This window comes from Lathyrus oleraceus, chromosome 3 (genome assembly GCF_024323335.1).
Source record: "Lathyrus oleraceus cultivar Zhongwan6 chromosome 3, CAAS_Psat_ZW6_1.0, whole genome shotgun sequence".
Classification (NCBI taxonomy): domain Eukaryota; kingdom Viridiplantae; phylum Streptophyta; class Magnoliopsida; order Fabales; family Fabaceae; genus Lathyrus; species Lathyrus oleraceus.
This window is the reverse complement of record NC_066581.1, coordinates 38,796,883-38,807,899: the sequence shown is the minus strand read 5'-3', so window position 1 is coordinate 38,807,899 and position 11,017 is coordinate 38,796,883. Positions and strand designations below refer to the sequence as shown.

Below are 11,017 nucleotides of genomic sequence, written 5' to 3'. Positions count from 1 at the left end.
TGCCTAACACCTTCCCTTCGCATAACCGACTCCCGAACCCATTCTCTTTGGTCGCGAGACCATGTTCTTTCCTAGGTTTACTTCGAGCGTTTCCTTTCCCTCTTTTGGGATAAATAACGCACGGTGGCGGCTCTGTTGTTTCTTTCTTTTCCCGCCGGTTTTTCGCGTAATGCGACAAGTATCTGTGAGCATTTCCCCAGTGAAGTCGTCAGGTATCTGTGAGGGTTCTCCAAGCAGAGTCGGGATTGATATCCCCCGCAAGTCAAAAATCGAGGTATCCCCACTGAGTGTTGGTGGTTCCTATCCCCCAGCAATTCCCCAAGCGGATTGGGTGCAAAGGAGGCTTTCCCCAGCAAGGGTTACCTTTTCCCAACAGCAGCGTCATTCCCCAGCAGGGTGGAATCAGAGTATTGACGAGTTCCTCAGCAGAGTGTCTCGAGTTCCCCAGGAGAGTCCCTTGAGGGGGATATTTTTTATGCATTCATCATGAAGAATAAGCATAGCATATTGCATAATAAATCGCGTAGCATTTCCATAATCATGGAGCATTACGCAGAAAAGTCAATCATGCATCATATTGCACGCATAAGCTAGGCTGAAGCCGTGGTTACCGTTTGAGAGGTGGTTTTATCAGAAGTGAAGGTGTTGCTCCGCGGAGTTTAGTACCTTGATTTTGAATCAGAGGTGTTCCTCAGTAGTGCGATACTGGAGGAGTTTTCTGTCGTGCGGGACAGCGATTGGAAGATGCTACTCTGAGGAGTCTAGCATCATGACGTCAGATCAGCAATGTTCCCCAGTAGTGCGATATTGGAGGAAATTTTTCTGTCAAGCGGAGAAGGAAATGGAATCAAAGGACGTTACGCGATCAGCGCGATTACGGGGTTTAACTGGAGAAAAGGAAATGTTGAGACATTTTTTTGGAGATCGAGGTTCAACCGGAGAAAAGGAGATGTTGCGGCATTTTCTGGGGTTCAAATGGAGATTGGAGTTGAAGATTATATCCGGGATGAGGTCCTCAGGATTATCTTCTGTTCATGGGTCACCTTAGACTTTGGCTGAGGCCAATGGAGGTCGTTATAGGTGTCTTCCAGGGAAGAGACGCACATGTTACCTTCCTTTTGTGAAGGTATACCCTCTGATATGTCGCCCTCAGAGTGGTGTTGGTGTTATTTCCGACGTTGCCAGCGGAATTATCACGAGAAATTGGAGAGCGGGGTTCAAACGGAGAAAAGGAAATGTTGAGGCATTTTCTGGGAGCGGGGTTCAAATGGAGAAAGGGAAATGTTGAGGCATTTTCTGGAGAGCGGGGTTCAAATGGAGAAAGGGAGATGTTGCGGCATTTTCTGGAGAATGGGGTTCACAATGGCGATCGCGAGTTATCGTCAGGCGACTGGGGTTCAAATTGGAGAATGGGGTTCATTATTTTGGCAAAACAAGATGTTGGGGTTCAACTGCAGCGATCGGGGATCATTTGCGCAAAAGAAAAATCTCGGGGTTCAAGAAAAGCATGAAAAGGAGAGATAATAATCCCCAGCGGACGTGTGGTGTTCAGGCCATGGTTATCCCTGCGTTACCGTTTATTTTGGTATCCAGGTCGACGTTACTATTTCGGTGATCAGGCCGACTTTTTCCGTTCCAGACGGATTCTTGTTTCAAGACTGTTCCTTTGCCGATTATGACAGGCGTTGTTAATTATTTTCCCAGCAGAGTGCAAATTTCTACGGTTCTTTGGTATTCAATCCCTGTGTACCCTGAAAGTCTGACAGCCGTTGCTCTCATCCATTCGGGTTCCCAGCTGATTGAATAGGGGCAGCTGTAGCACCTCAAATTTGCACCTACATTTTGTACATACATTTTCATCATTAGTTCATTAACATAATATAGTCCACTGCATAACATTGCATTGTCCATTTGCCCAAGTGCAAGTTCAGCTGACAAGTTAGGTCAAACTGGTCAGGAGATCAGTCAATCAAGCAAGCAAGGGCAATTTTCATTGAGCCAAGGCCCTAGGGTTGGTCCAACATGTTCACATGACCTAGGGTCCTTTTGAAGTGTTTTGGTCAAGGTTTGATTGCTCAGAAGTCATCAGTCATGGCTCAGTTCACCAGAAACCCTAAAAAGTCAACTGTTGGTCAACTGTGCATTTGATCAGGGATTTGAAGGTGGGAATTGGTTTGAGAGGTCTCATTCATGTCCATATAGGCCTCATATAACATGTCAAACACCATCATGGAAGAATTTGAAGCCAGACAAGAAATTTCCAAAAATAGAAAGTTGACCTGTAATTGGAATTTGCCAAAAATGGAAAGTCTTGATCCTCAAACTTACATCATGATACAAGCTTCAAATGAATTTTTTCCCAACACGAAAGTTGAAGATCTTGTTCTCCCATTTCCAAAAAGTCTAAGAACACTCAATTCCCATGTATGGTTGGCAAGTTATGATCAAATCATTCTCCAAAATTTTTGAACTTCAAAAGGCCATATCTCTCAAACCATTTGGCCAAATTGGGTGGGGTTTTTTGCAACAAGTCACATTTGATCTCCTCTTTCCAAAAATGTCATCATCATTCATCAAAACATCATAGATCAAAATGGCATTTTTGAACTTGCATGAATTAATTTCAAGTGTAGTGAAAATTTGGGATTTTAAAGTAACCATTTTCAATCAATTGTGCCAATTGGGAATGACCAGAAATTGCATTTTGGTTGTGTTGGAAGGCCCATTTTCGAGCTGTAAGCCTTGCACCTCACCACTTAAATGACAATGACCAAATTAGCAAAGATGTCATTTTTAACAAATCATGATTAACTTTCCATTAACCTTGCTTAACCAACTTAAGACAGCATACATATAGCTCATTTTCTTTCTGAGCAGAACCCTAGCAGCCTCTCATTCCAACAGAAATTCATCTCTCTCAAAAATCACCATTTCCTTCATCTTAAATTTTCGACCAAAAAACTCCAAAGAAGCACGAACTTGCTTGCTTGTTCCATCCTTAACCAACATATTGGAAGCATTTTCTGGCCATGAATCTTAACTGTAATAAAAAAACACGACTGTTCCATTGAAGAACACACACATGGCAGATTTTGATTTGAGCCGTTTCAAGGGTTGTTGAGCCAAAACTTTTCATCCATTCACCTTTTGGAGCTTGGAGCTTCATCTGTTTCGAGCCAAAACCACCAAACAACAACTACATCACAGCTGCTCTTCACTTTTGGTAAGTTTTCGACTCTCACTATTTGCTAAACCATGCTATACATTAGATAGGTCTCCTTGCCATGAATATGTTGAGCTTTAAATCACATGAAATGGTTGTGTATTGGGAAAGTTATGCTGATTTAAAGAATGATGATGAGATATGTTTTTGCTTGGTTCTCGTTTGATGGCTCGATTTGATAGAAATTAGGGTTGGATTGTGTTTGTACATGATTATATGAGTTGAATGGTATGATCAATTTCATTTTCTGGGCCAAATATTCTGCACGAGTTTGGAGATGATGAAGATACACTGTTGCTGTTCATAAACCCTAAACATTTCCAGAATTTTGTGTTTGGTCGTGTTTTGCATGAGCCTTCCACTATTTCATTGCCATGCCGAATCACCTGCTGCCACGCATCAAAACCATACGCTGCGTTTCATTAAACGTTCAGCATAATTACCATTGTGCCACTCCGTGTGTTATTATTTGAATAAACCATTTTATTTCTTCAATATTTATTCCATTTTGATGCTAAACTTACCAAAATCATATCTCATCCATTTTAAATCCAAAATCCATGGGAATTTTTGCATTGTGTTCATATGGACCTCTACTTATTTGTCATAATTTTTCCTGATTTTTTTGATAAGTGGATTTTATTTGGTATTAGGGTTTGTGACATGTGACAATATTTTGTACCTTTTACCAAATCATTTGTGAAATAGTGATGCTTTATCCTTTGCCCTTGAAATTTTTTATGCTCAAACTAGACACATCCATGGTGATTTTGGTATAGATTTCATGAATTTATCATCTCTGGTCATTGAGTTATGATTTTTTGAAGTAGGGTGTGACAATTTGTGTCACACCATTGATTTGCAACTTGATGATTTTCAATACCATGCCTCTGGACCTCAAATTGGATTTAATTTTTGCATGAATGTATTTCAGTATGCCTAGTTTACATGTGATTTTTCTTAGAATTATTTGTGGCATTTCCTAATTGATTGAGGTTTTTCTCCCCTGTTTGGTCTTATGTTGACTTTTTATGATACATGTTCCCATTTCCTTTGTGAAATCCTCATACCTTATTAGATGGACATGAAATTTGATATGTGATTACTAGACATCTTAAGCTTTGCCATGGTTTTAGTCCCATTCATTTCTCATATTCCATACCTGATTTATGATTTTTTCAAGTTGATGTATGTTTGGTTGACTTCTTTGAGCATGTTTGGAATTGCATTGCCTTTCTGATTTTCATTGACTACCTTCTACTTGTCCAAATGAGACGAAATTTGACATGCTTACCATGCTGTGGGTTGTGATTGGTCATGATTTATTTGATGATTTTTTGAAATGTTTGGGTTTGCTTTTGATTCAAGTCTTGCTGTTGACTTCTATGAGCTTCCATATGCCATGCTTTGACTTCTTTTGCTTATAAAATGATGATGATGAATGATATGATTGTGAAACCAATTGAGTTTGTTTCTTGATTGTTTGAACTTGATTTTGGATACTTGCCGCTTGCTGTTTTGACTTTCTTATCTCTTTTTGACCCTAGGCTTGTCCTAGTGGTCTTGTTGCTCATGTTTAAGCTTGTTGTTTCAGGTTAAGCAACAAATGCTTCAAAGAGATTAATACCAGTTGCTTGAGTTTGATGTTTTATCATGGACTAACTTGTGTGTTTTGTAGGTTGTTTAGCTCACTTGCTTTGAGCTTGTGCTTTGCACAACTGATTGACTGTATTATATGTTTGGTTTATGTTGTTTGTTCTAACTTTGTGTCTGATATACTAACTGTGCTTGACTGATTTCAGGTACTTTAGTTGCTTTTAGTTCCTTGTGAACTTTGCTTTGCTTTGCTTGATAAGCAATTTGCATTGAGGTATAATTCCTTACTCCATGTAGTCTGGAAGACCTGGCCTGTTACTTGGCCAGGCAACTGTCTGAAGTCCTCCTTAAGAGGCAATGTTTGTGACTGTTTACATTTGTCCTTGTATAGAGTCAAAGACCTCCTAAGTGAAGAGGCAATTGGCAGAATCCAAGGGATATGCAACCTATCCCCTGCTATTCTGTGTGTCATCTGCTTTGCTCACACCACTGTGTTGATGCATTGCAGATACAAACCCAAGATCTTGTACAATTGTACAGTTGAGTCAGTTTTAAATGTGTAGAAGGGTTCCCACTTTCTGAACCCACACATTCTTGTCTTAAGCTCTCCCAGCCAGGGATAAGAGCTGTGAAGTCTTATCTTCACTCACCTTTCATCTGCTTCACCTTGGCTCTCAATGTCAAGGTTAAGAGCACCATTAACCCAGTTCCAGAGGTTTGTTTGTTGAGGTTGATATGACCCCTCGACTAAAACCTAGCCTTGTTTGAGCCCCTTGCTTGTGTATAGTGTGTGCTACCTGTGCTTGTATGTTTGTTTGACTTGCTTCCTGTGCAAGTTAGGGTTAGTTTAGACTTGCTTCCTGTGCAAGTTAGGTTTTGCTTGGCTTGCTTCCTGTGCAAGTTAAGTGTGTGTGTGGCTTGCTTCCTGTGCAAGTCATGATTAGGATAGGCTGGCTCCCTGTGCCAGTTAGCTAGAAACCTTAACTTAGGGATGATTTTGCATGATAACATCTAGGCTCGAGTCGTAGTCTCCCTAGTCGTGTCTCCCTCTGTTATCTGGTTAGGCTAGTCCTTTCTCCCCTCTGTAGGGGAACTACATCGCCCTGATCCTCGTTCCAGACGAGGTATGTAGGCAGGAGACCGTGCGAGGTCTCTCCGGGCACCTTTTTTCTTTTTTGTGTGTGTGTTTGACGATTGCTAGGCTCGAGTTCCCGACTCCTTAGCAATTTGTTGTCTGTTTGTTCTTGTTGTGTGCTTGGAAGCCGGTATAAGTCCATCGAGTGGCATCTGGGTTCCAGTGTGCGTGTGTTGGTTTGGATGCTGATGTAAGTCCAGTGATTGGCATTCGGGCTCCACGTTTTCCTTTGCCTGTTTTTTTGTGTGCGTGTCAGCCGAGCTACGAATGCTCTGATTCTCCTTCGTCCAAGGAGATACGTATGCATAGGACGCGATATCCTAGCGAGCATGTGTCGTTTCCCCAGTTCGAACTACTTTGACTCTGATGTCTATGCCTGATAGACTAAGTAGGCCCAGGATCCGATATCCTGCCGAGGCAGTTTCAGTCTTGTTTGTTTTCCTATGTCTCTTTCAGCCAGTGTGTGTGTGTGGTGTTTGTTTTAGCAACCTTTTCTTTCTTAGAGCGTGGATCCCGTCGAGTACGATGGACGTGAGGGGTGCTAATACCTTCCCCTTGCGTAACCGACTCCCTTACCCTTTCTCTTTGGTCGCGAGACCATGCTTTTTCCAGGTTTCTCTGAGCGTTTCCTTTCCCTATTTTGGGATAAATAACGCACGGTGGCGGCTCTGTTGTTTACGTTTTCCCGCCGGTTTTTCGCGTAATGCGACACTAACCTGTAATAAACCAAGGAAACCATCAAATATCAAATATTACTTATAATCAAAGCAATTGAAAACAAAAAAATAAAGAAATCATGCATTATCAGATATAACTTATAATCAAAGCAATTGAAAACAAAAATATAACGAAATCATGCATTATCAGATATAACTTATAATCAAAGCAATTGAAAACAAAAAAATAAAGAAATCATGCATTATCAGATATAACTTATAATCAAAGCAACCATGTGCGTCTACAATCTCTTCAACTCGATCACAATCGTATGTTTCCGTGTACTTCTTACTGTGTAACATCCTCCATTGTAGACACTTGATTCTCTGTAAGATTCTCAACATACACACCTGATTTGACATCTTCTCTAATCTGAATAAAGGATAACAAATCAGTTCCGGTATAAAGCAGTGAAACATGATAAACAATAAATAAAACCTTTAATGCTTAGGTTCTACCTGAAGGTTCCTTTGACTCGGATCCAACAGATCTGTGACCTGTTCATTGTATATCTGGCAAAAACATTGTGTTATTATGCAGACTAAAATGACAAAGTTAAGATCAGGAACATTGAAAGAAATAGATAAACAACCAACCTCAAGAAAAGAGCAGTTGCACTGATAATTGAGTTGTTGATCAGAATGCTTTGTTTGCTCCTGTGCAGTAAATAAAACTGTAAACAACCCAAAACACTTCAAGAGGTCTTCAAATAATTTAATTAGGAATAGAACTGAACTCTTACTTCCTTTATGCGCGCAAACAGTCTCTCAAAAACACGGGTGTAAGTCCTTGTTGCTCTTTTGCTACATTTTCTTCAGCCAAAGAATTGGCAGGACCCCACATAGTATACGTTTTCCCACTCCCCGTCTAACAATTTCAAATAGAATACATAAAACATCAAATCTAACAGGAACACATTATGAGAAATGCAGCAAAATAAGCAACTAAATGTTAATATCTAACAGAAACAGCACTATGAGAAATGCAGCAAAATAAGCAACTAAATGTTAATATCTAGCAGGAACAGCACTATGAGAAATGCAGCAAAATAAGCAACCAAAATACCAAATGTTAATACCTAACAAGAACAACACTATGAGAAATGAAGCAAATTAAGCAAGTAAATGTTAATAGTGAGAAAAAGGAAACCTGTCCATAAGCAAAGACAGAACTATTGAAACCAGCCAAACAATTCTCCACCAAAGGAACCCCAACATGCTCAAAAATGTCAAGCTGAAAAACAGGATCAGAAAATTCAACCACAGTAGAAATGAAGTAACTCAAAACAGTTTGAGCAGAAACAAAAATAGAAACCATACCTGAGTAGCTTCAACATCAGCAACAGAATCAAAGGTGAAAGTACGGCCATTAATTGATAACGAATCACCAGAAATCTTCTGAACTATAGGATCTCCTTCGTCCTTATCCTTCCGCAACGGCCTCATCCTCACAATAACCTACACAACACATACAGATACAAAATAAGAAACCGGATAATAAATTAACAAGATCTAAAAACCCTAAATGGATGAGAAAAACCTTAACGCCGGAATCGGTAGTTGCCGGGAGTGAATTTTCGGCGGCGATGGTGTCGAGAGCAAGTTTGCGTTTGAGAGGGTTGGAAGAAGGAGGTCTTGGTGGTAACGGACTCTTGGATTTGACATGGGAGGGGGAGTAAGGGACGATGATGTTGTGATCTGAAGGAGGATCGTTTTCTTTGGAGGGTTTGTGTTTGCGAGAAGAGGGTCTGGTTTTGGCGGAGCTGCTAGGGCTTGATGAAGATGGAAGCTCTGCTGTGTCCCTCGCTATTGGGTTTCTTGGAAGCATGAAGTGCTTTCCAAAAGCGCTTTCTAAACCCCCACCTTAGACAGCGCTTTTGGTTTTAATTTTTTTTTAATTGAAAGACTTTAAACAGCGCTTTCTCAAAAGCGCTGACTAAGGTCTATATTTAAAAGCGCTTTCTAAAAGCGCTGTCTAAGGGGGGGTCTTAGACAGCGCTTTCTAAAAGCGCTGTCTAAGACCCCCCCTTAGATAGCGCTTTCATTATTTTTTTAGAATATTTTCCGTGTTTTATTTTTATTTTAACCTTAGACAGCGCTTTCTTTTAAAAGCGTTGTCTAAGATGCGCTGTTAAAAAACCTTTTTGGCGTAGTGAGCCCAGGTTACTCCGATGGATTCTATTACTACAAGAGTTTGATTTAGACATAAGAGATAAAAAAGGCACTGAAAATGTAGTAGCCGATCACCTTTCTAGGCTAGAACATCTAAAACCAGAACTATTACCCATAAATGATGATTTCGCTTATGATAAACTGATCGCTAGAGTAGAAACCATTGAAGATAATAACCTAGATCCCTATGAGCACCCCAAAAATTCCTTAGCAATAAGTAACGTACCCTGGTATGCAGATTTCGTTAATTACCTAGCTGCTGATATAGTACCCCCTGATCTTGACTACCACCGAAAGAAGAAATTCTTCCACGATGTGAGAAACTTCTATTGGGACGAACCGCTCCTTTTCAAAAGGGGTCAAGATGGCATTTTTCGCCGTTGCGTTCCAGAAGAAGAGGTAAGTAGTATCATCAAGCATTGTCATTCTGCACCCTATGGTGGACATGCGAGCACCTCTAAGACATACGCCAAGATTCTTCAAGCTGGCCTATTCTGGCCTACCATGTGGCGTGATGTCTATGCTTGCATTGTCAAATGTGATAGATGCCAACGCACTGGAAACATTTCAAGGCGTGATGAAATGCCTCTAAGAAACATTCAGGAAGTAGAACTCTTTGACGTATGGGGTATAGATTTCATGGGACCTTTCCCACCATCCTTAGGAAACAGGTATATCTTAGTAGCCATAGACTATGTGTCTAAGTGGATTGAAGCTATAGCTGCACCCACGAACGACACTAGGGTAGTAATCAAACTATTTAAAAACTATATATTCCCTAGATTTGGAACACCATGTTTAGTCATAAGCGATGGAGGATCACACTTTATATCGAGAATATTTGACAAACTTTTAAGAAAATATGGAGTTAGGCATAGAGTAGCAACACCATACCACCCACAAACTAGTGGCCAAGTAGAAGTATCTAATAGGGAGATAAAACAAATCCTAGAGAAAACCGTTTCTATTTCTAGGAGAGACTGGTCTCAGAAGCTTCAAGAAGCATTATGGGCCTATAGAACCACTTTCAAAACCCCCATAGGAACTACTCCTTATCAACTAGTTTATGGAAAATCATGTCACTTGCCGTTCGAATTAGAGCATAAGGCCTATTGGGCCATTAAAACTTTGAATTTAGACTACTTAGCCGCTGAAGAAAAGCGTACCCTAGACATTCATAAACTAGAAGAATTTAGGCAATCTGCCTACGAGAATGCAAAAATATATAAAGAGAGGACAAAAGCCTATCACGACAAAAGAATAGTAAAGAAAAACTTCAATGTAGGCGATTCTGTTCTCCTTTTCAACACTAGGTTACGACTCTTCCCTGGAAAGCTACGTTCAAGATGGACTGGTCCTTTCGAAGTATCCAAGATTCTGAGATCCGGAGCCGTAGAAATCAAGAACCAAACCTGTAGTCCATTCATTGTAAATGGACAAAGACTGAAGCTCTACGAAGGAGGAGACATCCCAGCATACTACTCAAGCCACACCCTGATTGATCCACCAATTCCTACTACTACAGGTGTATAAATTCTAATCGTCAAGCTATTGACGTTAAACAAGCGCTGCGTGGGAAGCAACCCATGGTTTTTCTTTCATTTTACTTTTTCGCATTTATTTAATTTGTTTTTATTCTATTTTATCATATTTTGCATTGAGACTAAGATTTGAATGGTTTGTATTTTCAGGATCACTTTCTTAATTTTTACAAGATGCAGGATTTTGATGACATGCACGTGACCTATAGAGATAATTCTCAGAGGGAGCGCTACATTGCTTTGTATCAGCGCCCTATGGCACCCACACGTTATCCGGATCAGCACTGTATGGAGGCACTGGGTATCGAGCCGAGTATCCGATTCCTTAGCCACCAGCTTCACTGGGACGAGTTTGCTGATGACTTGAGTAACACATATAGGAACCTGACTTTGGAGTTCCTGAGTTCATTCGACTATGACCCATATTCTAGACCAGATGGGTATGCTGCTTTCAGGCTTTTCGGAGTTGATTATTCCTTCAGCCAGAAAGAGTTCGGCGACTTATTGGGTTTCCAGACCACTCCTGATGCTATCCCGGAGACACCTATGGGATATTTTCTAGGTAAGGAGGTGGAGAAGTTTTAGAGTGATATATCGGGTGGAGGAAGCCAAGATCCATCTATGCAGCTGTCTC

General features: G+C 40.6%; 1 protein-coding gene and 1 long non-coding RNA gene across 2 annotated transcripts; both read right to left on the bottom strand.

Moving 5' to 3' along the window:
- Positions 1-6,971: 6,971 nt before the first annotated feature.
- LOC127132349 (uncharacterized) lies at positions 6,972-7,300 on the bottom strand. Its single transcript, XR_007806674.1, has 3 exons — positions 7,268-7,300; positions 7,130-7,183; positions 6,972-7,043 (listed from the first exon to the last, which is right to left on the bottom strand). It is a non-coding gene; the product is annotated as an uncharacterized LOC127132349 (long non-coding RNA).
- A 118-nt stretch (positions 7,301-7,418) lies between these two features.
- Positions 7,419-8,501, bottom strand: LOC127129525 (kinesin-like protein KIN-12B). The gene is made up of 4 exons (XM_051058689.1): positions 8,211-8,501; positions 7,991-8,128; positions 7,821-7,904; positions 7,419-7,538 (listed from the first exon to the last, which is right to left on the bottom strand). The coding sequence occupies exons 1-4, from the start codon at positions 8,496-8,498 to the stop codon at positions 7,419-7,421; spliced, it is 630 nt and encodes a 209-aa protein (XP_050914646.1). The 5' UTR covers positions 8,499-8,501.
- Positions 8,502-11,017: the final 2,516 nt, after the last annotated feature.

What these genes read in the sequence shown, in the direction of transcription:
- LOC127129525 (XM_051058689.1), bottom strand. Translation starts at nt 8,498, where the DNA reads ATGCTTCCAAGAAACCCAATAGCGAGGGACACAGCAGAGCTTCCATCT. An exon ending in CTACCGATTCCGGCGTTAAG is followed by an intron (nt 8,129 to 8,210) that starts GTTTTTCTCATC and finishes TGTGTTGTGTAG; the next exon opens with GTTATTGTGAGGATGAGGCC. An exon ending in CTGTCTTTGCTTATGGACAG is followed by an intron (nt 7,539 to 7,820) that starts GTTTCCTTTTTC and finishes TGAAATTGTTAG; the next exon opens with ACGGGGAGTGGGAAAACGTA.